The 26,956-nt window shown below is 42.3% G+C and overlaps 1 protein-coding gene across 5 annotated transcripts in view; it reads left to right on the top strand.

Moving 5' to 3' along the window:
- Positions 1–26,956, top strand: part of LOC123991155 (WD repeat-containing protein 37-like) — a 33,196-nt gene extending 6,240 nt beyond the window's left edge. For all 5 annotated transcript variants that reach the window (XM_046292424.1, XM_046292423.1, XM_046292421.1 and 2 more), the window contains 11 exons: positions 3,922–4,018; positions 4,581–4,676; positions 5,076–5,140; positions 5,935–6,070; positions 6,333–6,449; positions 6,857–6,933; positions 10,198–10,435; positions 16,984–17,125; positions 24,829–24,963; positions 25,230–25,344; positions 25,815–26,956. In XM_046292424.1, coding sequence (XP_046148380.1) covers positions 3,922–4,018; positions 4,581–4,676; positions 5,076–5,140; positions 5,935–6,070; positions 6,333–6,449; positions 6,857–6,933; positions 10,198–10,435; positions 16,984–17,125; positions 24,829–24,963; positions 25,230–25,344; positions 25,815–25,946 — 1,350 coding nt within the window. In that variant the 3' untranslated portion in view covers positions 25,947–26,956. The remainder of the gene's footprint in view (positions 1–3,921; positions 4,019–4,580; positions 4,677–5,075; positions 5,141–5,934; positions 6,071–6,332; positions 6,450–6,856; positions 6,934–10,197; positions 10,436–16,983; positions 17,126–24,828; positions 24,964–25,229; positions 25,345–25,814) is intronic.

Genomic DNA, 26,956 nt, shown 5'->3' with positions numbered 1-26,956 from the left:
GGAGGTTTGTTTCTGTAATATTACCAGGGAGAGAGGACTGTAATCTGACGGTTTTTGCGACTTGCTTTCTACCCGGTGTTGCAACATGGTTTAAGTAAGATGTACTTTCTCAGAGAAAGTGTAGACATACAGTACCAGTCAAAAGTTTGAACACACCTACTCATTCCAGGGTTTTTCTTTATTTTTACTATTTTCTACATTGTAGAATAATAGTGAAGACAACACTATGAAATAACACATATGGAATCCTGTAGTAACCAAAAAAGTGTGAAACAAATCAAATATATTTGATATTTGAGATTCTTCAAAGTAGTCACACTTTGCTTTGATCACAGCTTAGAAAATAGTAAAAATAAAGAAAATCCCTTGAATGAGTATGTGTGTCCAAACTTTTGACTGGTACTGTACATCATGTTTCTCATGGTCTCTTGGGGACCGAGGTGGATATTTAGCCTAGTTTTTTTATTTTTTATTTTGAAACGGAAACGTGTGTAGTTAGTCAAGTGTGTACACAGTGTGTGTGTAGGCTAGTTAATCAAATGTGTGTGCTGTTAGCCATGGTAGTAGCCTATTAAAAATCCTCCTTCAGAGAAGAGGATAAAGACATTGTCTACTTTAGTGCCAGAGTTGCTGAAAATACATGAATGTTAAATTATTGACTCAATACATTAAATAAGTGAATTAGCCTATCTCTATTTACAATTCCTGGCTTAATTTTTAAGTCAAATAAGTTAGTGATTAACCATACCTCCACAATCAATCAGATAGTGTCTCACATGTAAGATCTATTTGGAATTCAAATACAGTTGATTTGTCTCCAACAGCAAGACTAAGAGCTTTTTGATGAGACAGACAGTCAGGCACCATCTCTGATGCAAACAGTGTTTGCTACCTCAGTCAGTGAGATAATAAATCCTAGGCATACTGTTTGATCAAGACCATCTTATCATTATACCAATAAAAAGGAAGTTGACAGCAGTACAGTACAGAAATTACGTTAGAATTTGTCCTCTCAATGTTTTGGGCGTTGTTAATAAATGGTGTAGGCTAGCCTCAAGTGTCAGTTGTCATGCTGAATAAGCATAACCTAGACCTAAGTATACTGGGGTGACGTTGTTTTCAGGTGACTGGCATCAGTTCTCTAGACAGTCCCTAGCCTGTCATTGGCCTGTCTATCCATTCTATTTGCTCTGAGCATACAGTAACAGTACCACAAGCTGCTGTTGTCTCATCAAGTTTTAATACCGTCCGCTTGTGCAGGTATGAGTATTCTTTTCATCAAGGCTCTCCATCTCCAGTACCGTTGGCTCATTGTTGACCGTATCCATCCGCCAGCCACTGTATCAAATCAAAATATTTGGGTCACATACACGTGTTTAGCAGATGTAACTGCTTGTGCTTCTAGTTCCGACAGTGCAGCAATATCTAACAAGTAATATATAATAATTTCACAACATATATCCAATAAACACAAATCTAAGTAAAGGAATATTTGGACAAGCAGTGTCAGAGCGGCATAGTGCTGAGTTACCGCCACTCTGATATCTTCTGGGCTAACAGTGTAAGAAATAATACATGAAAAACAAAATACTGCAAAGTTTTCTAAGAACTAGAAAGCGAGGCTGCCCTCTCCGTCGGTGCCATCTTGGCAGAATCTACTACTACACTAGAGGTTAGGCCCTCATATCCTTTCACTCGCTAACCAAGGAGATCTTTATGCACATGATTGAGCAGCTTTGAAAGACTCAAGGGGCTGGCTGTTTGCTGCAAATTGCCTTTAAAAAAAATGTATACATAGGGTGTTTACATGTGCCATTGACTGAATGGCGAGAGAGTGGTTAACCTCATTCTCACTCACTCTCGTGGTCTTGAACGTGTTGGGTGTGTGCCAATTTAAAGAACTGAGATATAGGCTATTTGGTTTCCTCATGTCATATTACAGTTTAGTGACTAAGCTACAGTTGAAGTCGGAAGTTTACATAGATCTTAGCCAAATACATTTAAACTCAGTTTTTCACAATTCTTGACATTTAATCAGAGTAAAAATTCCCTCTCTTAGGTCAGTTAGTATCACCATTTTATTTTAAGAATGTGAAATGTCAGAATAATAGTAGAGAGAATTATTTCTTTCACCTTTTATTTCTTTCATCACATTCCCAGTGGGTCAGAAGCTGGTGTAACTGATTCAGGTTTGTAGGCCTCCTTGCTCGCACACGCTTTTTCAGTTCTGCCCACAACTTTTCTATCGGATTGAGGTCACTGCTTTGTGATGGCCACTCCAATACCTTGACTTTGTTGTACTTAAGCCATTTTGCCACAACTTTGGAAGTATGCTTGGGGTCATTGTCCATTTGGAAGACCCATTTGCGACCAAGCTTTAACTTCCTGACTGATGTCTCGAGATGTTGCTTCAATATATCCACATAATTTTCCTTCCTCATGACGCCATCCATTTTGTGAAGTGCACCAGTTCCCCCCTGCAGCAAAGCACCCCCACAACATGATGCTGTCACTCCCGTGCTTCACAGTTGGGAGGGTGTTCTTCAGCTTGAAAGCCTCCCCCTTTTCCCTCCAAACATAGCGATGGTCTTTATGGCCAAACAGTTCTATTTTTGCTTCATCAGACCAGAGGACATTTCTCCAAAAAGTACCATCTTCGTCCCCATGTGCAGTTGCAAACCGTAGTCTAGCTTTTTATGACGGTTTTGGAGCAGTGGCTTCTTCCTTGCTGAGCGGCCTTTCAGGTTATGTCGATATAGGACTCATTTTACTGTGAATATAGATACTTTTGTATCTTTTTCCTCCAGCATCTTCACAAGGTCCTTTGCTGTTGTTCTGGGATTGATTTGCATTTTTCGCACCAAAGTACATTCATCTCTAGGAGACAGAATGCGTCTCCTTCCTGAGCGGTATGACGGCTGCATGGTCCCATGGTGTTTATACTTGCGTACTATTGTTTGTACAGATGAACGTGGTACCTTCAGACGTTTGGAAATTGCTCCCAAGAATGAACCAGACTTGTGGAGGTCTACAATTTTTGGGGGGCTGATTTCTTTTGATTTTCCCATGATGTCAAGCAAAGAGGCACTAAATTTGAAGGTAGGCCTTGAAATACATCCACAGGTACACCTCCAATTGACTCAAATGATGTCAATTAGCCTATCAGAAGCTTCTAAAGCCATGACATAATTTTCTGGAATTTTCCAAGCTGTTTCAAGGCACAGTCAACGTAGTGTATGTAAACTTCTGACCCACTGGAATTGTGATTCCGTAAATGATAAGTGAAATAATCTGTCTGTAAACAATTGTTGGAAAAATGACTTGTCATGCACAACGTAGATGTCCTAACCGACTTGCCAAAACTATAGTTTGTTCCCAAGAAATTTGTGGAGTGTTTGAAAAACGAGTTTTAATGACTCCAACCTAAGTGTATGTAAACTTCCGACTTCAACTATATGGACAGCAGCCGTTTCAGTAGCTTTCAAAACCGTATGACTTTTCATGGTGGCCTACTTTTCTTTGCATAGTTTTAATCTGTGTACATGCAAACTGTTCACTGGGAACTGTTAGTTGTAGAGAATGGAGATACTGGTAAGTCAGAACAAAAGGTAGTTCAATATCGTTTTGTAATGAGACATTTATGGCTGTGTTCTTGTGATGGACTACTGTCTGTAACTTGGTTTTACGGTCGTGACATCTGTGTTAGTTAGTGAATTTACTTACTATAGTTACAGTCAGTGCAAAAAATTGTGTCTATTTTGCATCAGTTACAGAAAACAATGGCTTGTCATGTCTGGATAGATATTCGCCTGTCAGAATGTGAAGTTGTTTAATGAAACTGCTTCCCTTTTTCCGTCCAATGGATACGTAACTGCTGTTTATTTTATGACGTTGAAGTTAACAGTTCTTGTTTGTTTGCAGGACTCCAAATTGCCCCTGTCCTTGCGGAGCAATCTACTAGACCTGTTTGGCCAGATAGAGCGGGAGTTTGAGAATCTCTACATCGAAAACTTAGAATGTAAGTGAGAACAAGAGGGCGTGTCATGTGTATTTAATGTAATGCACAAAATGGATGATTAATTGATTTGCCTATTTACATATAGTAACTGATCAATAGGTAATGTTATGGAGGTATTGTAGGAAGGAACGCCTGCCCCCTTTATGTTTATGTCAAACTCACTATTTGTAACCCAAATCATATTTCCAATGATCTTTCTCTGCTTTTGACCATATGCTACATTCCTCTTGTGTACTGGTTGTCCAATAATGGTGCTTTTGAGTCTGAATGTAACCTTTATTTAACTAGGCAAGTCAGTTAAGAACAAATTACTTTTTACAATGACGGCGTACCGGGGAACATTGGGTTAAACTGCCTTGTTCAGGGGCAGAACAATAGATTTTTACCTTGCCAGCTCGGGGACTGATTGGCTGCCACAGTCGTCTACTGCTCATCCACCGGTTTGTTGTATGTTTGTGGGGGTGAAATACTGATCTTGAGGAAGCTGATTGACTTCCTTGTGGTTTTGTAGTGGCTGTCTGTCATCTCTGTTGTCCGATAACCGTGTGCACTAATTCTGTAGTGCGCCGGGAAATTGATACACTCAACGAGCGCCTAGTATCCGAAGGACAAACCATCGATGGAGGAGAGCTGAGCAAAGGAGCTCTAAAAGCGAAAGGTACAGTTAACCTGAAGTATAGTATTTAGTCTTCGCTTGAGGAATAATAAAGTTGTATTGCGTTTGGTAAAGGCTTAGATATTGTTAATTGATGAATTGATTTGCTAGTTTCTTTTCACTGGCTTTTCTTGTCGTAAATGTAAGTGCTACCCTAGTGTTAAACCATTCAAATGAACAAGGTACAGTTTTGTTATCTTTGCATATAGTCTGAATCACCTCACAGTATTACTACGTGGGTTGACACAGCAGTAAAGCCAAGATTGTGACGAATAGATTGTTTTTTAAATTTATTTTTATTTTTTATAGTCTACGGGTGTTTATTCCTTCCTCTCTGAGAATGAAATCCAACCTGTTTCTCTAACAATCGAACCATGTATTCATCTTCGTGTGCGTACACAGCCAGTCACAGTACCAGCCAGCTCTCTCAGAAACTGATGACCACGTACAAAGCCTCCACGAGCAAGGTATGTTTGATTACACACTGTGCTACACACTGGTGCTCATTCATTGTTGATTATGAGGAAGTAAGAGTAAGCTTCTATGTAAACATTCTAGCTGTTTCAGATCATTAGAGCTTGTGTAATGATTTACTGCTATCAAAAGCCCTTTTGTAACTAAGTTGTGGTTCAGATGAATACTTCCTTTCCCGCAAATGTTTATTGAACGACAGAACAGATCTGTATTGACTGAAAGCTTTTCCCTGTTTCAATATTTAACTCCACAGTTAAGTGTTGTACTTTTATGTTTATGTCAAACTCACTATTTGTAACCCAAACACTATTTCCAATGATCTTTCTCTGCTTTTGACCATATGCTACATTCTTCTTGTGTACGGGTTGTTCAATAATGGTGCTTTTGAGTCTGAATGTAACCTTTTATTTAACTAGGCAAGTCGGTTAAGAACAAATTATTTTTTACAATGACGGCGTACCGGGGAACAGTGAACTGCCTTGTTCAGGGGCAAAACAACAGATTTTTACCTTGCCAGCTCGGGGATTCGATCCAGCAACCTTTCGGTTACTGGCCCAACGCTCTAATAACTAGGCTACCTGCCTCCCCAAAATAATAATGAATCAGGCACAGTTACTGTTCACAGGGTAGTAGTGAGCCGGTGTGTCAGTAATGGATTGGACTTTTACAGAGCCTTTTTACCAGGTGAGGTACTCAAAGTGCTTTACATAGTAAGGGGGAAACTCTCCTCATCCAGCACCAATGTGTGGTTGGTGAGTGAGAACATTGTGGTGTCTCCTCTCTGTAGATAGTGTCGAGTTTCAAAGCCACCACGTCCAGAGCTGTGTGTCAGATCCTGAGGGAGTATGTGGGCCACCGAGATGGCATCTGGGACCTGGCGGTGACACGGAACTCACCTGTGGTTCTTGGGACCGCATCAGCAGGTCAGATATGTCACCTCTAAGGTGGACCTGAAATCGAAATGTATACATTTGAAAGGATAAACTTCAAAAATAACAAGAGAAACGCTTACACATTTAGGCTACATGTTAACATATGAAGAGGTGGACATCATTGTCTAATGACTGGGGTCTGGAATTGTGCTGATGAAGTACTAGGAGGTGTTTTTAGATATAAACTTGCTGGGAAATGTTTTGCCACTAAGTTTTGGATAAATACTTTTGTTTTGTTCAATATTCCCCACAGACCACTCTGCTGCTCTGTGGAGTATAGAGACAGGAAAATGTCTGCTTAGATATGCTGGCCATGCCGGATCTGTCAACTCCATCAAGTTTCACCCTACGGAACAGATGGCCCTGACAGGTATGCTAACGCATGGTAATGCCACGAAAACACCACATGCAGGTGTTAACCTGTGTTGTAGATTTATCAATGACCGTTGTAGTTAGTTCAGCTGTTGTTCAACTGTGCTTGTTGTTTAACTATTGTTCGACTGTGCCGTCACCTCAGTACAGATGTGTTGAAACATCCCTCTCATCAGAGAGTGTTCACTTACATTTCCCTCCATTTTGACGTGTTTCATCGTCCCATTTATAATCTCTGTTCTCTCTGTGTTTGTTTGCTATGGTAGCTATGAGTTGGCACATCGTTAGAACTACGAGATGTGATCGATGACTGCCTGTGTGTGTGTGTGGTGGTGTGTTTGCTGAAGTGACACTTCTCAGTCCATCTGTGTTTATTCATGTTTGTGTGTGTTCGTGTTTCCTCAGCGTCTGGGGACCAGACGGCTCACATCTGGCGCTACATGGTGCAACTGCCCGTCATCCCGCCTCTAGCAGATATCAGCGTGAGTCTCATTCCCTGTCCTCTACTCACAGCCCCATTCACTCACTCACTGATTCATTCACCACCCTTCATCATATCTCTCATATAACTGCCTGCAATCCCGTGATATGACAACAACCAGTGAAAGTACACGGCACCATATTCAAAAGAACAGAAATCTCATAATTAAAATTCCTCAAACATACAGTGGGGCAAAAAAGTATTTAGTCAGCCACCAATAGTGCAAGTTCTCCCACTTAAAAGGGGCCTGTAATTTTCATCATAGGTACACTTCAACTATGACAGATAAAGTGAGAGAGAAAAAAATCCAGAAAATCACATTGTAGGATTTTTATGAATTTATTTGCAAACTATGGTGGAAAATAAGTATTTGGTCAATATCAAAAGTTTACCTCAATACTTTGTTATATACCCTTTGTTGGCAATGACAGAGGTCAAATGTTTTCTGTAAGTCTTTACAAGGTTTTCACACACACTTGCTGGTATTTTGGCCCATTCCTCCATGCATATCTCCTCTAGAGCAGTGATGTTTTGGGGCTGTTGCTGGGCAACACAGAATTTCAACTCCCTCCAAAGATTTTCTATGGGGTCTAGATCTGGAGACTGGCTAGGCCACTCCAGGACCTTGAAATGCTTCTTACGTAGCCACTCCTTCGTTGCCCGGGCGGTGTGTTTGGGATCATTGTCATGCTGAAAGACCCAGCCACGTTTCATCTTCAATGCCCTTGCTGATTTACGGAGGTTTTCACTCAAAATCTCACGATACATGGCCCCATTCATTCTTTCCTTTACACGGATCATTCGTCCTGGTCCCTTTGCAGAGAAACAGCCCCAAAGCATGATGTTTCCACCCCCATGCTTCACAGTAGGTATGGTGTTCTTTGGATGCAACTCTGCATTCTTTGTCCTCCAAACACGACGAGTTGAGTTTTTACCAAAAAGTTATATTTTGGTTTCATCTGACCATATGACATTCTCCCAATCTTCTTCTGGATCATCCAAATGCTCTCTAGCAAACTTCAGACGGGCCTGGACATGTACTGGCTTAAGCAGGGGGACATGTCTGGCACTGCAGAATTTGAGTCCCTGGCGGCGTAGTGTGTTACTGATGGTAGGCTTTGTTACTTTGGTCCCAGCTCTCTGCAGGTCATTCACTAGGTCCCCCCGTGTGGTTCTGGGATTTTTGCTCACCGTTCTGGTGATCATTTTGACCCCACGGGGTGAGATCTTGCGTGGAGCCTCAGATCAAGGGAGATCATCAGTGGTCTTATATGTCTTCCATTTCCTAATAATTGCTCCCACAGTTGATTTCTTCAAACCAAGCTGCTTACCTATTGCAGATTCAGTCTTCCCAGCCTGGTGCAGGTCTACAATTTTGTTTCTGGTGTCCTTTGACAGCTCTTTGGTCTTGGCCATAGTGGAGTTTGGAGTGTGACTGTTTGAGGTTGTGGATAGGTGTCTTTTATACTGATAACAAGTTCAAACAGGTGCCATTAATATAGGTAACGAGTGGAGGACAGAGGAGCCTCTTAATGAAGAAGTTACAGGTCTGTGAGAGCCAGAAATGTTGCTTGTTTGTAGGTGACCAGATACTTATTTTCCACCATATTTTGCAAATAAATTCATTAAAAATCCTAAATGTGATTTTCAGCATTTTTTCCCCCCTCATTTTGTCTGTCATAGTTGGAGTGTACCTATGATGAAAATTACAGGCCTCATCTTTTTAAGTGGGAGAACTTGCACAATTGGTGGCTGAGTAAATACTTTTTGCCCCACTGTACATGTATCTTATATCGTTTTCAAGGTAGTCTTGTTGTTAATCCCACCACAGTGTCCTATTTCAAATAGGATGTACGGGAAAGCACCACAAACGATGTTGTTAGGTCACCAACAACTCACTAAAATACACAGCCAATTTTACCAGCCAAAGAGAGAGAGAGAAAAAGCACAAATAGAGAAAATTCATCACTAAACTTTGATAATCTTCATCAGATGACACTCATAGGACTTCATGTTACACAATACATGTATGTTTTGTTTGATAAAGTTCATATTTAAATATAAAAAAATCAGAGTTTACATTGGCGAGTTACATTCACTAGTTCCAAAAATATTGTGATTATGCATAGCCACATTGATTCAACAGAATTACTCATCATAAATGTAGATGATAATACAAGTTATACACATGGAATTATAGATATACCTCTCCTTAATGCAACCGCTGTCAGATAAAAAAATAAAAAAAACTTTGCGGAAAAAGCAACCCATGCAATAATCTGAGACGGCGCTCAGAAGTAAAAATCACCACAGCCACAACGATGGTGTCAACATAAACAAGAAATTACATGATAAATATTCCCTTACCTTTGATTATCTACATCAGAAAGCACTCCAGGAATCCCAGGTCCACAATAAATGTTTGTTTTTTGTTCGATAATATCTGTTTATTTTTATGTCCAAATAGCTTATTTTGTTAGCGCGTTTGGTATACATATCCAAACGCTCATTCTGGTCAGCGTTACATCGGATAAAAACTTCAAAACGTTATATTACAGGTCGAAGAAACATTTCAAACTAAGTACAGAATCAATCATTAGGATGTTTTTAACATATAGCTTCAATAAAGTTCCAACCGGAGTATTCCTTCTTGTCTTCATGGGCAATGGAACGCAAGTGGGTACCATGAGGAATAAGCGTGATCAGAAAATGGCTGCTTGATAGACACCTGATACATTCTGCTCCAATTCACTCCCACAAAACCATAGTCTCATTAAAATGTATATTATTGGTTGACATCTAGTGGAACCCCTAGGCAGTGCAACATCATTAATATCTCAAGGGGATTTTATTGGGGACTCTGGTGAATACATACAAAGCTCAGATTTCTCACTTCCTGTTTTGATTTCAACTCAGGATTTTGCCTGCCATATGAGTTCTGTTATACTCACAGATATCATTCAAACAGTTTTAGAAACTTTAGTGTTTTCTATCCAATACTAATAATAATATGCATATATTAGCAACTGAGACTGAGGAGCAGGCCGTTTACTTTAGGCACCTTATTCATCCAAGCTACTCAATACTGCCCCCCAGCCATAAGAAGATAAGGACCTTTCTCTCATGTGTACATTTACTCATACACTGTCCTCTCTCTCACATACCACTAACTCACTCATAGTTACTCCTAAATAGGAGGAGATACATTTTAAGATAAGGGCCCTGTAAAGAAACTCTGTTCCTCTTTTTTCCCCCGCTGCCCTAGGCACTGTGTGATGACGAGCTGGACTTCTCAGACAGGGAGGATGGTGACGGGGACGGGGAGGGTCCGTGCAGTGAGGTCCCCACCATCCGCGTGGCCACCACCACCTTGAAGAGCCACCAAGGGGTGGTCATCGCTGCAGACTGGCTGGTAGGGGGCAAGCAGGTGGTCACTGCTTCCTGGGACCGGGCTGCCAACCTATATGAGGTGGAGACCTCAGAGCTGGTCCACACACTGACAGGTAGGCACAGAGGACGCACACATCCCGCCTATAGGAGTGTAGTGGAATCTAAGTATAGTCCATCTGCATATGTATTATCAATGATTATCTTTATTGCAATCTCCTCTCCCCTCTACATTCTGTGGTGGGCAACGATACAATGTAAAAAAATACATTCAAACCTGTGCCCGAGCGAGCCCCTGGCTGTTGTTTACGAAAACCAATAAACTAGCCTGCCAATATTGTTGCACTTCTGAAGTCTAGGGTCCTAAGCCTAGTTACATGGTCTGTAACCTGAATGAATGGGTACATTTATGTGAGAAATCGGTGTTTGAGGACAGTGCTCTGTGCCCAGGAAACAACAACTTGCCAAGTTCAGGAGAAGCTCTGTCTTAACGATCCACTTGGACGAGAGGTCATGTTCAGATGGGGACAAAAATAGATATATACAAAAGGAGAACCACTATAAAATCTACTGAGTCAAGTCTGCCCTTTTACCTCTATTTAATATGGGAGATTATTCAGTAGCAACCAGTGCCTAAAATGGACACCTGCCAAATGTGGGTATATTTTGGCGTTATATATTTATTGGGTATATTTTGGCGTTGGCGTGTATATTTCACCAACCACGTTGGCGGGTGGTCAGGGCTCCACAGTGCGAGCATTTCACTCGTGTTTCCCGAACAAAAAAATATTGCAGTTTTGTAACTGCAGTCGACTGTGGTGTTTTGGTCACAGTAATAGCATAATAACTGCAGTGTACTGCAGTTCAACTGCAAAATTGCTACAGTTAAAAAAAGGTATTATTTTGGACGCAGTAGTTTTGTACTGCACTCTAACTGCAGTTATAAACTGGGTGGTTCGAGCCCTAAATGTTGATTGGCTGACAGTTGTGGTATCAGACAGTATACCACTGGTATGACAAAACATTTCAATTTACTACTCTAATTACATTGGTAACCAGTTTATAATAGCAATAAAGCACCTTGGGTTTGTAGTATATGGCCAATATACCACGGTTAAGGGCTGTATCCAAGCACTCTGTGTTGTGCATAAGAACAGCCCTCAGCCGTGGTACGTTGGCCATATACCACACCTCCTCGGGCCTTATTGCAGTCAAAGTGCAGTATAATGAAGCAATCTCTTTTCGTAGGGGTTGTGAATAGAAATATGATTACATTTATAGTCAAATAAATGCTGCAGTAGCTGTTCTCAAAGTATTTCTGACGTTTTGTTTCATAGCTGGTAAATGAATGGTACAAAATCAAAGGACTACGAATCTATAGAGCTTATTCCACCTCGCACGGTGACACTGTCTGGCTAGAGGCTTTGCCCACGTAAAGAGCTGTGTAAGATTCATTTTTAGAAGCGCTGCGCACAAGCACAAACGTTGGTCTGATTTCCTTTAAATGAAAGACTACTGAAGTGAGACTTTGTCCTTGTGTCTCTTGGCTATTTACATGGTTTTGTACACAAGCTAGGTTGTTTTTCTATGTTTGAGTTTCAACTTCTAGTGAAGTGAAGACGACGCTTCTACTAGTCAGACTCACACATACGAAAAAAGATTGCAGTCAGAGTGCAGTATAACTGCAGTTTGTTGCAAATACTGCGTCCAAAACAACAATGTTCAGTGCAGTAACCGCAGTTACAGTGCAGTAACCGCAGTTCAACTGCATTGTACTGTAGTTATTCTCCAAAATACCATTCGACTGTAGTCATTGCACTTTTAATGCAGTTTAAAAACTGAAATATTTTTTTGTAAGGGCAATCTCACAGGCACAAACATGACTCAAGTCGCACTACCACAGTAACCACCCGCCAACCATTAAAGGGGCAGGTGAATTTGTCTCTGTAATATTTTGGTCAAATTAAGTTCAACAATATACCACATGACTTCTTACTAGTAATACATTTGTTTTAGAAACATTACAAACATGCTCATTTGTTTTTGTTTTTTGAGTAATTGAAGTGTAAAAAATATATTTGGGCTGGTAAAAAAAATCTTGAGTGGCTGGTAAATGTTATGCCCTGATGGAAACGCTTGGTATCCCTGGAGTTAAACAGTTTAGATACCTGGGAGTTGATGTCCACCCCACAGTCCAATTCATAGTTACAAATAATTACAACAAGATTCTCAACATTTCCAAATTCATTAAAATCACAGATCTCTATTATCAAGATGAACAAGCTTTAACTTTTCAGCTCAATGCTCCCTCTGGCACCACCGACTGGATATTGGAATAAATTGCATTCCTCCGTCTCTAAAACATGCCTCCATTGCATTAAACGACATACTCAGTCAAGGAAAAATAGGGCAGGTGGCCAATGCCTTCCAATTTTGTATTTATTATTTCTGGTCATTTGTTCTCTGGCCTCTTTCCACATGGTTTGATCCAGATGCTAAGGTGGCTTGGCATCCCATAGAGGACCTACCTAGTACAACCTACCTACTACATTCGCACAGGTTTAAGGATCTGGTCCACGCCAACGTCTCCTTGAGATACTCCAAAACAAAATGTGTCCCCTAAATAACACTGGCCATCTCTGTGTGTCGCACCGTTGAAAAATGATCCAAAACCAATTGATGCAATCACTCTCCTTTGTTCCACAATTCCGACATCTGTTTGGGGGGGCCGCCCTATATCCTTCCACCACTGGAGTGACAAGGGTGTACACATCAAGGTAATGTTCTCGATGAGGGAGGGCTCGGTACATTTGAGAATTTACAAACAAATTTTAACTTACCGGGAAAATAATTTATTTACAACTTTGATCTGCCATGCAAAACACTACCAATTCACCCCCCCCCCCCCGGAAAATTGTTGAGATCTGGACTAAACCCAGGGCACTGGTTTCTGAGAAGCGTCTCAGAAGCCCCATCAATTGACCACTACGGAAGAGAGACTTCTGACCTTCAGTCACTGAAATTAACTGGCAAACTGTAATCGAATTCCTTCTAGAAATCCTCATCAATAGAACAACCATTTACATTTTGTCTTCAGATCTTATCTGACCAGCGCTGTTCCAAATGAAAATAAATCCAACATTGAAATGTTCTCTATTGCCCTCAGGATGCTCCTGGTACCTTAATTCATATGGTCTGGGAGTGCCCTGAGGTATCCCAATTCTGGAGACTAGTCTTCAATTTGCTCTCCACAATGCACTCTAAACATGTTCCATGCTCAGTGCAGATTATACTCTTCAGTGACACCTCCAAATTGGATCTCTCTTTGCAAGAAAAGCAATTATGGCTGGCTGGCCTCACGGCCAATGTTTACCTGTCGATGGAAACCTCCCCATTCACTGTCTAAACATTAATGGTTACTGTCTTTTACGGACATGACTCAATAAGAGCTTTCGGTGGTGCGACTGCATGGCGCATAATGCCATAACATTCACTATTGGACTTCTGCAGTGGTTAAGATAAAATAATACCTTTTTAAATGACCTTGAGTATCTGTAGCGGTCATGTGGGTGGGTGCTGCTGTCCTGTGGGGGGTAGGGGCAGGTGGGTGTAGTGGTCCTGTGGGAGGGTAAGAGGGGGCTGTGCTTAATTTGGATCCGGCACCTCTTGAGTTTTGGATTGTTCCAGGATCCAGTAGGCCTACCTCTCATGACATTGTTTTTTTCACTGTTTGCAAAGTAACATTCTGAATAAGAGCAATGAGAGTTGATTTGAGTTTGCTTTGTAATTCTAATGTCCCCGAATTGTAAAAAGGAAGACTTTCAGCCTGTGCCTAATTTTCTAATAATTGATCTGCGTTGGGCGGCCTGTGTTTATCATTTGCGAAACGTAGCCTAGAGACCAACACGTGGCCGTTGCTGTGGGGACAGAGAGAAGCGTGCCTGTATCTCTTACAGAACTTGAATGACATTCACTTTATATTACAGTACCAGTCAAAAGTTTGGACACACCTACTCATTCAAGGGTTTTTCTTTATTTAAAAAAATGTATGCATCGTAGAATAATAGTGAAGACATCAACACTTTGAAATAACACAAAAAGTGTTAAACAAATCAAAATATATTTTATATTTCATATTCTTCAAAGTAGCCACCCTTTGCCTTGATGGCAGCTTTGCACACTCTTGGCATTCTCTCAACCAGCTTCACCTGGAATGCTTTTCCAACAGCCTTGAAGGAGTTCCAGCATATGCTGGCTGCTTTCACTCTGCGGTCCAACTCATCCCAAACCATTTCAATTGGTTTGAGGTTGGGTGATTGTGGAGGCCAGGTCATCTGATGCAGCAATCATCACTCTCCTTGGTCAAATAGCCCTTACACAGAATGGAGGTGTGTTTTGGGTCATTGTCTTGTTGAAAAACAAATGATAGTCCCACTAAGCGCAAACCAGATGGGGTGGCGTATCGCTGCAGAATGCTGTGGTAGTGATGCTGGTTAAGTGTGCCTTGTATTCTAAATAAATCACAGACTGTCACCAGCAAAGCACCATCACACCTCCTCCTCCATGCTTCACAGTGGGAACCACACATGCGGAGATCATCCGTTCACCTACTCTGCGTCTCACAAAGACACGGCGGATGGAACAAAACATTTCTAATTTGGACTCATCAGACAAAAGGACAGATTTCCACCAGTCTAATGTCCATTGCTCGTGTTTCTTGGCCGAAGCGAGTCTCTTCTTCTTATTGGTGTCGTTTAGTAGTGTTTTTTTGCATCAATTTAACCACGAAGGCCTGATTCACGCAGTTGAACAGTTGATGTTGAGATGTGTCTGTTACTTGAACTTTGTGAAGCATTTATTTGGGCTGCAATTTCTGAGGCTGGTAACTAATGAACTTATCCTCTGCAGCGGAGCTAACTCAGGGTCTTCCTTTCCTGTTGCTGTCGTCATGAGGAGCAGTTTCATCATAGCGCTTGATGGTTTTTGCGACTGCACTTGAAGAAACTTTCAAAGTTGTTGACATTTTCAGGATTGACTGACCTTCGTGTAATGATGGACTGTTCTTGCCGTAATATGGACTTGGTCTTTTACCAATTAGGGCTATCTTCTGTATACCACCCCTACCATGTCACAACACAACTGATTGGCTCAAACACATTAAGAAGGAAAGAAATTCCTAAGCTGTGCAATGCTGTCATCAAGGCAAAGGGTGGCTACTTTGAAGATTTTCAAATATAAAATCTATTTTGATTTGCGCAACACTTTTTTTTCTTTTTTGGTTACTACATGTTTCCATATGTGTTATTTCATGGTTTTGATGTCTTCACTATTATTCTATAATATAGGAAATTGTAAAAATAATGAAAAGCCCTTGAATGAGTAGGTGTGTCCAAACTTTTGACTGGTACTGTATATCTCTCCCTCTCTGCTCAGATTGACATGAGCCTGCAACTATCGTCTCTCCTGCGTTGCAAATCATCATTTATTTCCTTATAGAATAATAGCCGCAGGAAGGGTGTTGCAGCACCCATGAATTGAAAAACATTTGCCAACATTATAGAATTACTGCTGTCTGTTCAGAAAATAAATTAAATCATTCAGTACTCTACACCAGGAGAAAGCCTATAATTTAGCCACAGAGGATCAATGGCTTTTAAATGTTTTATTATTGCCTAGCTGTGGATTGTGTGTAGCCCAATCACAGTCCAGAATGTGTGGCAAATCTGTCAGTTAACAGCATGCAGCCAAAACAGGACTTGCGCAATATTTCAAATACAATCCCAGGAAAACAAAGGTTGGAAAGCAAATGGCTCCTGCTGAAAAGAGAAGACTCTAATCTGTCTGTGGAGGCTACCAAAATATTCAATCAACTTCCAAATAGGCCTATTGAGTGGACAGCATTGTTTTACAAAGTAAAACAAGAGAGATGCTTTTGGCACGAGCGCATCAGCCATCTCCGGTGTGTGAGCTGTACATCATTGGGCGAGTTAGTGAAGCTGGAAAGCTTTTTTAGGACTATAATATCCTAATTTTGTACAATATGTGTGTCTCCACACACCTAGCCCTAGGCTATTGATGGATTCAAGACAAGGTCGTTTTTATTGACCTCAGATTCTGTTTGTCAGTGTCAAAGTAGCCTGTCATTTTGATCATTTGTGCGGTATTAAAAAATATTCTGCTAAATGTCAAATTACATGAAATGCGTTTAGAAAAGGACACATTTTGTCCTGGACCCGAGGCTACAAAAAGTGGCGTGAGGGTAAAGTTTTAGAATCCTGCTATTTTCTCATTTGTTTAATTTTATGATTAAGTGTGTGTTATTTTTACCCCTCTGTCAATAGAAATGAAATGAAATGTTATACAAAGATTCAAAACCAAACGAAAGGTCTTATGGACACCAAACAAACCAGCAGCCTCACGGATTGCAAGCTGAGACCCTGAATGACGATCACCTTAATTATCAGCACCTGATACGTGTATCAACCAGGCTCAGCACCTGGACAAATTTGCTGCTGCCCCCCGTGGGAATGAATTGTTGAAGTGTATCCTGGATAGTGTATTTGTCTCTGCCCTAACACTAACCTTGCCCTCATATCATAACACTGTCATGTTAAGTACAGTTTTACACGGACCCAAATCTTTAATACTGTATGTGTGTGTCCAGGCCACGACCAGGAGCTGACCCACTGCTGTACCCATCCAAGCCAGCGTCTGGTGGTCACCTCGTCCAGAGACACCACCTTCCGTCTGTGGGACTTCAGAGACCCCTCCATCCACTCTGTAAACGTGTTTCAGGGACACACCGAGTGAGTTACACACACACACAGTCCCCGACAAGCAAGTTAGGTGCTTAACGTCACAAGTGATGTCATATTGTTATTTCAGTGGCTATACTATACATAATATTCACTAAAACAGAAGCAGTTGTAAGGTTGGAGCTAATTCCACCACAAGATGGCAGTGCAACATCTTATTTCACCCATAGAGCAGTCGCTACATCACCACTCTGAAGCATTCTCCAACCATTTTCAGTGTTTTTATGTTTTTCTTTCTTTTTAAAAACATGTCACATTAATTTCCTGTGCCCGACTGGCTTTAGGCAAAATCCTCCACTTGCCTCTTTATCATTTATTATTGAGCACTTCATCTTCACCACTTTGACCACCTTCTGAGACTCTCTCTTCCTCCCTTCAGCTCTCTCCATTTATCACTCCGTTTCCCCGTTAATCCCTCGCTCATCCTCGCTCTGTGTAATTTGGCCCCTCTCGTTCCAATGCTGTTAAAGGCTCAATTTGAGTGGCTCATTTGAAAACGTGGACTGTCAGCTCCCCCCAAACCCTCCACCCTCCCCCTTACTCTCAAACCATTTGAATGTGACTCCTGTCGTCAGTCTCGTTAATGCAAAGTGGTGTAGTACAGGCAGGCTGCTTCTGGCAGCCTTTGATTGCTGGGGATTACATGGTGCTCATTATGTTCGACCCCAACATGTATAATTCCTACAGATCCCCACTTTCATTCTCTCTCATAGACAATCACTGTAATGAGATTAGCACAAGCACACAGCCAGCCACTCAGTGTGTGTGTGTGTGTGTGTGTGTGTGTGTGTGTGTGTGTGTGTGTGTGTGTGTGTGTGTGTGTGTGTGTGTGTGTGTGTGTGTGTGTGTGTGTGTGTGTGTGTGTGTGTGTGTGTGTGTGTGTGTCGGCTGTCTGTCGTGGCCTGTTAGTGCTAAGGCAATTACCTTCTCCTTCCTCTCTCTACGTTCACAGCATCTCAAGCAAGTCAACTGATACCTCCTCCACTCACCTGAATCACTCCCTCGCTCGCCCTCACTCTCGCCCTCGCTCTCTCTTGCTGGCCTTTTTGTAAGACAAAAAGGGATAGTTTTTTGAGCTAAGTCAACCATTGAGCAACAGCTGCAGTTCATTGTAGTCAAAACTACCACATAAAGCTCATCCATGATGTGAAGTGCTTTAAAAACATGGCTGCGTATAACTTTGTAGCTTTAGTACTGATAAATGCAAGAAAATTGTCCAAATTGAAAATTACTCAAACTATCCACGTGTGAACAAAGTCTGTGTCCATCTTAAACCATTCATAGTTATTCATCTTTATACGAGCTCTTTAACTAAGAACTATATCATAACTCAGTCCCTCAGAACCCTTAGCAGTAATGATGAGTGGGAGGAGGTTTATTTATATTCATAGGTAGGCAGTGAGATCGTGTCTTACTGTTCTATTTCTAGACCTGGAATAATAAATTACTTGTTTAAGAACGTATTTACTTTAACACGTGCAAACTGTATCTGAAAAACTGCTCTCTCGTGTGTGTGTGTGTGTGTGTGTGTGTGTGTGTGTGTGTGTGTGTGTGTGTGTGTGTGTGTGTGTGTGTGTGTGTGTGTGTGTGTGTGTGTGTGTGTGTGTGTGTGTGTGTGTGTGTGTGTGTTAGCTGAGACAGCTGTTAGTCCTAATGAGTGTCAGTCATAGCAGTGTGTGTGCTGATTGAGGCCCTCTCAGGGAACCCAGTGTTGCAGTAGACTGTTTGTGTGTGTACTGTCAGCTGTAGGGAGACGCTTGGCTGCCCTGCACCCAACAAGATGAATGAGGCCCACACACAGCCTGGCAGGAGGCCTCCCTGTGAAGGCACAGTCGGACACACGCAAGCGCGCACACAGACTCATGTCCCCTGGCCCTGGAACTCCCTACAACCGCTTTGTCCCGCCACACACACACGTCATGTGGAGCCATGAGTTATGAGCTGCTGAGTGACACCACAGAGGGGCTTTCCCTTAGGGAGCTCCTGTCGTACACACTGACAGCAGGGGGTTAGAAATGCTGCAATCTGTTTCAGAAGGGACAAATATGTGACAAACAAAATGCCTGATTAGTTTGACTATTGAGAGTAGCTGTTGGTCATATCACTGCTACCAAATACCAAGGCCCTCATTTGGACACACTTTGTACCATTTGCAGAATGTTTTTCGTACAGTACTTTAAAATGCCAATTGTAATCATTGGTTAAATCGCAGAGGGGTGTCTTAGGATGGTTAGGATGTTTGGATTAATGTTTCTTCCCACAGTATCTGTCTCTTGTTCAGAGGTTTGTCTTGTCTGAATTGGCTCCGCAGTGTGACTGAAGAAGAATATAATGGCCTAGCTGTTAAGCGTTGGGCCAATAACAGAAAGGTCGCTGGTTCAAATCCCCGAGCCGACTAGGAAAACTCTGTGCCGTTGAGCAAGGTGCTTAACCATAATTGCTCCTGTCAGTCGTTCTGGATAAGAGTGTATGCTAAATGACTAAAATGAACAGTTGAAGTCAGAAGTTTACTTAAACCTTAGCCCTCACAATTACTGACATTTAATCCTAGTAAAAATTCCCTGTTTTAGGTCAGCTAGGATCACCACTTTATTTGAAGAATGTGAAATGTCAGATTAATAGTAGAGAGAATTATTTATTTCAGCTTTTATTTCTTGCATCACATTCTCAGTGGGTCAGAAGTGTACATACACTCAATTAGTATTTGGTAGCATTGCCATTAAATTGTTTAACTTGGCTCAAATGTTTCGGGTAGGCTTCCACAAGTTTCCCACAATAAGTTGGGTGAATTTTGGCCCATTCCTCCTGACAGAGCTGGTGTAACTGATTCAGGTTTGTAGGCCTCCTTGCTTGCACACACTTTTTCAGTTCTGCCCACAAATCTTCTATAGGATTGAGGTAAGGACTTTGTGATGACCACTCCAATGCCTTGACTCTGTTGTTCTTAAACCATTTTCCCACAACTTTGGAAGTATGCTTGGGGTCATTGTCCATTTGGAAGACCAATTTGCGACCAAGCTTTAAGTTCCTGACTGATGTCTTGAGATGTTGCTTCAATATATCCACATAATTTTCCTGCCTGATGATGCCATCTATTTTGTGAAGTGCGCCAATCCCTTCTGCAGCAAAGCACCCCCACAACATGGTGCTGCCACCTCCGTGCTTCACGGTTGGGATGGTGTTCTTCGACCTGCAAGCCTTCCCCCTTTTTCTCCAAACATAACGATGGTCATTATGGCCAAACAGTTCTATTTTTTTTTCATCAGACCAGAGGACATTACAGAACGCGTCTCCTTCTTGAGCGGTATGATGGCTGCGTGGTCCCATGGTGTTTATACTTGCGTACTATTGTTTGTACAGATGAACGTGGTACCTTCAGGCGTTTGGAAATTACTCCCAAGGATGAGCCAGACTTGTGGAGGTCTACAATTTTTTTTCTGAGGTCTTTGCTAATATCTTTGGATTTTCTCATGATGTCAAGCAAAGAGGCACTGAGTTTGAAGGTATGCCTTGAAATACATCCACAGGTACACCTCCAATTGACTCAAATGATGTCAATTAGCCTATCAGAAGCTTCTAAAGCCATGACATCATTTTCTGGAATTTTCCAAGCTGTTTAAAGGCACAGTTAACTTAGTGTATGTACATTTCTGACTCACTGGAATTGTGATACAGTGAATTATAAGTGAAATAATCTGTCTGTAAACAATTGTTGGAAAAATTACTTGTCATGCACAAAGTAGATGTCCTAACCGAATTGTCAAAACTATAGTTTGTTACCAAGAAATTTGTGGAATGGTTGAAAAACGAGTTTTAATGACTCCAACCTAAGTGTATGTCAACTTCCGACTTCAACTGTAAATGTAACAATTGAATGTTTTCCTATAACATGTCCTCTTGACAGAGCAGCACAGTGTAATGTTGCAGGGGAGCATCAGTGTAAAGGGTTTAATAAATAGAGAGCTTTGGGAAGGAGTAGCTCATTTGCAGTGTCTTCAGATGCAATTATAGCTAATGCACAGTGACAGAGCATGGTGGCAGTCAAAAGCACAGCATATTCAGCCTCTAAGTCCCCCCTCTTTATAATTGTGAAATAATTGAAAGTGTGCCCCAAATGGCACCCTATTCGCTGTGTAGTGCACTATTTTTGACCAGGATCCACATAGCTCTGGTCAACAGCAGTGCACTGTATAGGGAACAGGGTGCCTTTTGGGACACAGCCAATGTACATGAGCTAACACGTAAAGTGCAGATGAGAAGTGGCAGCAGACTTGCTTTACCAACGGGATGCCATGTCGCGTTTGTCTCTCGCTTCTGTTCTGAGGCGTTTGATCACAGGCAGGCATCTGTGTGTGTGTCTGTGTGTGCGTGCATGTGTCTGTGTCTGTCTAACACAGCGCTTCAGAGGAATATGCCAACATAAATCTGATTCTATAGTCACTGTGAATGTTCGTCTCAGTGCAATTTAAACATAATGTCACGTTGTAAAAAATATAGAGAACAGGTTCTATTTGACAGGCTAGAATCTTCTATAAATATGATATGCATAGAAACGGGGAGGAAATGTTTGATCGTTATGATACTCAAACAAAGAAATGACACCGAATTATTTTATGTACGCCAAATATATGTTCAGGATATTTGCTGAAAAATGCTGTGTATTATTTGTAATGCAGAATCTACACTCACATTAATGATAGCTAAGGATGTAGAAGATCATGTCCAGGGTTAATAGGTGGATGTTTCTCGTTAGCCTTTTAACAAAGACTGGTCCAGTCACTGATACCTCTGGGCCTTCTCCTTCCCTCCTACCCCCTTCTCCCCTTTTCCTAATGAGCCTTGACCCTGCTTGTCAGTCGACTCAGGAGAGACATTCAGAATACCTCCCAAGTTATAATAGCACTTTAATAACGTAACCTTACCTTACAATGTCGAAAAGTGCATTGGACTGGTTAGCTACTCCCTATATAGTGTACTACTTTTGACCTGAGCACTATGAGCCTGGGTCAAAAGTAGTACACTATATAGGGGATAGGGTGCCATTTGGGATTTAAAATTGCCCATGAGCGAGCCCCCCCCCCCGGTGGTCATATACGTACAGTTGGGCAGGGCCCCACATCTTTAATACGGCAGAGTTTAGCCCCTTAATTAAACCGTAATATAATGTCAATTTAAATTAAAGATGGCTAGGAGTTAGCCAGTGAGTGAGGCTAAGGTGGTGCTGCATGGGGCTTTTCTGCTGCTAATCTTAATCAGAACGAACAGAGCGCCAAATCGAATCCTCCTGGCTCCTTCAGTTGAGAGAGAGAGGGGGGGTTGGAAGAAAAAGATGACAGTGATGTGTGAAATGAATAAGAAATCCTAAATGAGTCCATTAAAGGAATGGTCCTGACCTCAGCGACGTGTGAGAGCGACGCGCTACATCACGCCTGGCTCCCGCCTGGGAAGTTGTGCTGAGGTGAGCACTTTTGGGCCAACCGCTACTGACCCTCAGAGACTATGGTGACTTTCAAGACACTCGCCCCCCCCCCCCCCCCCCCCCCCCCCAGGCTAAGCACTGAGCACATCCTCAGGCTACTGATGTCAGAACATGCCCTCTACACTGTCACTCTGCTCCAGTAGCTGTGGCTCACAGATCCCCCCACCAACCAGCCTCCCCAGTGCCGGAGGCAGGCGTACCCAGTGACGGCACACTGAGAGGCAACCACAGGGCTGAGGAGAGGAGCTCCACTCTGGAACTGCCTGATTGTTACACCCCCGCTGGTAGATGATTAAAAATAGCCTTCACCTCCCTCCTCACGGTTTATATCACTCTCATTTATGAATGACTGTGTGACGGCAGGGAGATGACTCTCCCTACAGGCTGAATGACCTCACTTGAATCACACATAATGAGTCTTAGAAGAAAAGTAACACACCTTTAAAGATCCACATAAAGTGAAACCGCACCACTGGTCGCCCCCAGCGGGTTAGTTATTAGTTAAATAAATGGTGTTTGTTGTTTGAATGAACGCCTTTGATGTTGTAATATCGCAAACTGATGTGGTAGTTTCACTGCTACGAATTCCAGCTTTAATAGACTCCATCTTCCTGTTTGTCAGCAGTGTTTTGATGTGATCTCTTTGAGATACTTTTTAGTTTGTTTTTGATTTGATACGCTACATGGCCAGAAGTATGTGGACACCTGCTCGTCGAAGATCTCATTCCAAAATCATGGGATTAATATAGAGTTGTTCCCTCCCTTTGCTACTATAACATCATCCACTCTTCTGGGAAGGCTTTCTAGTAGATGTTGGAACATCTGCAGGGATTTGTTTCCATTCAGCCACAAACATTATTGAGGTTGGGCACTGATGTTGGGCTAGGCCTGGCTCGCAGTCGGTGTTCCAATACATCCCAAAGGTGTTCGATGGGGTTTAGGTAAGGGTTCTGTGCAGTCCAGTCAAATTCTTCCATGCTGATCTCAACAAACTATTTCTGTATGGACCTCGCTTTATGCACAGGGACATTGTCATGCTAAAACAGGAAAGGGCCTTCCCAAAACTGTTGCCACAAAGTTGGAAGCACAGAATCGTCTAGAATGTCATTGTGTGCTATAGTGTTCAAATGTCCCTTCACTGGAACTAAGGGGCCTAGCCCGAATCGTGAAAAGCAGCCCCAGACCATTATGGTAGAGCATGGCGCTTGTAACGCCAGGGTAGTGGGTTCGATCCCCGGGACCACCCATACGTAGAATGTATGCACACATGACTGTAAGTCGCTTTGGATAAAAGCGTCTGCTAAATGGCATTTATTATTATTATTATTATTCCTCCTCCACCAAACTTTACAGTTGGTACTATGCATTTGGGCAGGTCGCGTTCTCCTGGCATCCGCCAAACCCAGATTCATCCGTCGGACTGCCAGATGGTGAAGCGTGATTCATCACTCCAGAGAACGTGTTTCCACTGCTCCAGAGTCCAATGGCAACGAGCTTTACACCACTCCAGCCGACGCTTGGCATTGTTCATGGTGATCTTAGGCTTGTGTGCGGCTGCTCAGCCATGGAAACCCATTTCATGAAGCTCCCGAAGGACGAAGGACAGTTATTGTGCTGACGTTGCTTCCAGAGGCTGTTTGGAACTCCGTACTGAGTGTTGCAAATGAGCATAGACAATTTTTACCGCGCTTCAGCACTCGACAGGCCCATTCTGTGAGCTTGAAAGTCACTGAGCTCTTCAGTAAGGCCATTCTATTGCAACCGAGGACAGATGATTTTTACCGCGCTACACGCTTCAGCACTTGGCGGTTCCATTCTGTGAGCTTGTGTGGCCTACCACTTCACAGCTGAACCGTTGTTGCTCCTAGATGTTTCCACTTCACAATAACAGCACTTACAGTTGACCGGGCAGCTCTAGCATGGCAGATATTTGACGAAGTCACTTGTTGTAAAGGTGGCATCCTATGAGAGTGCCACGTTGAAAGTCATTGAGCTCTTCAGTACGTGCCATTCTATTGCCAATGTTGTCTATGGAGATTGCATGGCTGTTTGCTTGATTTTATACACCTGTCAGCAACCGGTGTGGCAAAAATATACCCGAATCCAGTCATTTGAGTGTCCACATACTTTTGTCCGTGTAGTGTAGATTTGATGGCTTTGAGAGATTTTAACAATGATCATTCTGTTTTTTTTGTGCGTGTGTGTGTCTCTCCAGCACGGTGACGTCAGCTGTGTTCACAGTGGGGGACAACGTGGTGTCGGGGAGTGACGATCGCACCGTCAAGGTGTGGGACTTGAAGAACATGAGGTCGCCCATAGCAACCATCCGCACAGACTCTGCTGTTAACAGGTAGGAGAGACATTTAATTGCATGTGAAGAGCTGAAAAAAGACCAAGAGATCATACAATTCAGAACATTTCATGGTCATGTTTTCCAAAATGTTTGTTTTAGTTTGAACTCTAGCACAGTTCGGATTGATAGTTTAGGTGTAGTGGTTGAGTGACAGCTCCACCTGTACATATAGTTATTAATAGCGTTGTCAAGAACACATCAAGTCAAGCTTTATTCCCTTCTCTTGTCTAACACGCCATACTCTCCGTCTGAACTCCTTCCAGGATAAGTGTCTCAGCCAACCAAAGAATCATCGCTCTCCCACACGACAATCGGCAAGTCAGGCTGTTTGACATGACTGGAGTAAGACTGGCACGACTACCACGCAGCAACAGACAGGTAGGTGCTGAGGGAAGAGAGCGGGAGGGAAGGAGGAAAGATTCTCCATCTATCCTTCTGTCACACAGATAGTCCCTTCCTGAGAGGGGGAGGGAGGGAGAAACAATGGGAGCGAGATGAGGAGGAAAGATTCTCCATCTCTTTCTGTCACACAGACAGCCCCTTCTGTAGAGAGGTAGAGAGTGGGAGGAGAGAGTGAGCGGAGGAAAGATTCTCCATCCTATTTCCACACATAGTCACTTCCTGCAGGCTGAGTGCTGACACTGCCTCACTGTCTATAGCCATTAACACTGCTGATGTGGAAATGTACTGCTGCGTACCAGTGAGGTCAAAGGGTTGTTGTTGGGGGTTCTAACTTGTGTGGGTTGTGTGTAGCCGTGTGATACTGTACACAACTCCATTGAAGTCTGTTATCCATGTTGTGTGGTCTTTGAGGTTTTTCTGTGTTGGTATGTGCCTGTGTATTCCAGGGTCATCGACGCATGGTGTGCTGCTCGGTGTGGAACGAGGAGAATGCGTCATGTAACCTGTTCACCTGTGGCTTCGACCGGCAAGCCATCGGATGGAACATAAACATCCCAGCTCTGCTGCAGGAGAAGTGATGCAGGACAAGTGACACACACACTGCACATACACGGGCGTGCAGACACACACACACACACTACACACATACCACTGTATTTGATGTATATTATCTCCATCCACTTTGCATGGACTGAGTGTTTTTGTGTGTTTTAATGGAGAGGACAAAGTCATATTTTAAACCCATCTATATATGTAAAAATATATTTGGTTGACTCCAGAAAACACTACTTCTATGGTGTTGTTTACTGCTGATGAACATGAATGGGTGAATAGCAAGCCCTAGTTGATCTTGCATGCACTCAAACTCCCGTCAATGTATTTGTAAAACTGTCTGAAGAACGATAGGAGAGGCAATACATTTGTACCATGCGTATCATATGGTGGCCTGGTCTAACCCAGATGGATGATCTTTGCACTGAGTGGGTAATCTTGGCTGTTTTCACCCTCGTTGGCCTGCATGATCAAGGGCTAGGAGTTTACTATACTGTATCATCTAGAGACCTACACATTTGACCTACTGAGTTGTTTTGAGTCAGTCACATTTTACACTGTCCATTGTACAGATTTCCTTTTAAAAACACATTTAAACAATTGTTTGCCATACTGTTAGGATACATCTGCCTTGTTCTTTCTATACTGTGTAGTACTCAATATGACTATGTGGGTGTACTGTAGCTTTGACAATAGGGAACCTGCAATTATGTTTTTTTTGCAAGAAAATGCATTCATGCATGCAGCAGCAATGGGGCTTGTTCAATATCATATTTCACATTTCCTCCATGGGTCACAATGTGCTGATATGGTTACTGGTCACCTGCTTAGATAAATATGCTTGACTGATATTGATGTTTGCTGTACATAGATCTCAATGAAAATGATAGATGATCAGCTTGAAGTGTGTAGTCCCCCTGGCCAGTACACTGTTTACTGTATTGCATGGGCTAATCTAATGTTGAATATGTGATCATAACATCCTCCAATAGCAAAGCCACAAAAGAGCTCAATAAAATGATTTGGTTAATTATCA

The sequence above is a fragment of the Oncorhynchus gorbuscha genome, linkage group LG12 (genome assembly GCF_021184085.1).
Source record: "Oncorhynchus gorbuscha isolate QuinsamMale2020 ecotype Even-year linkage group LG12, OgorEven_v1.0, whole genome shotgun sequence".
NCBI classification, from domain to species: Eukaryota; Metazoa; Chordata; class Actinopteri; order Salmoniformes; family Salmonidae; genus Oncorhynchus; species Oncorhynchus gorbuscha.
Note: the sequence above shows the minus strand (reverse complement) of the source record. Positions and strands in the feature narration are given on the sequence as shown.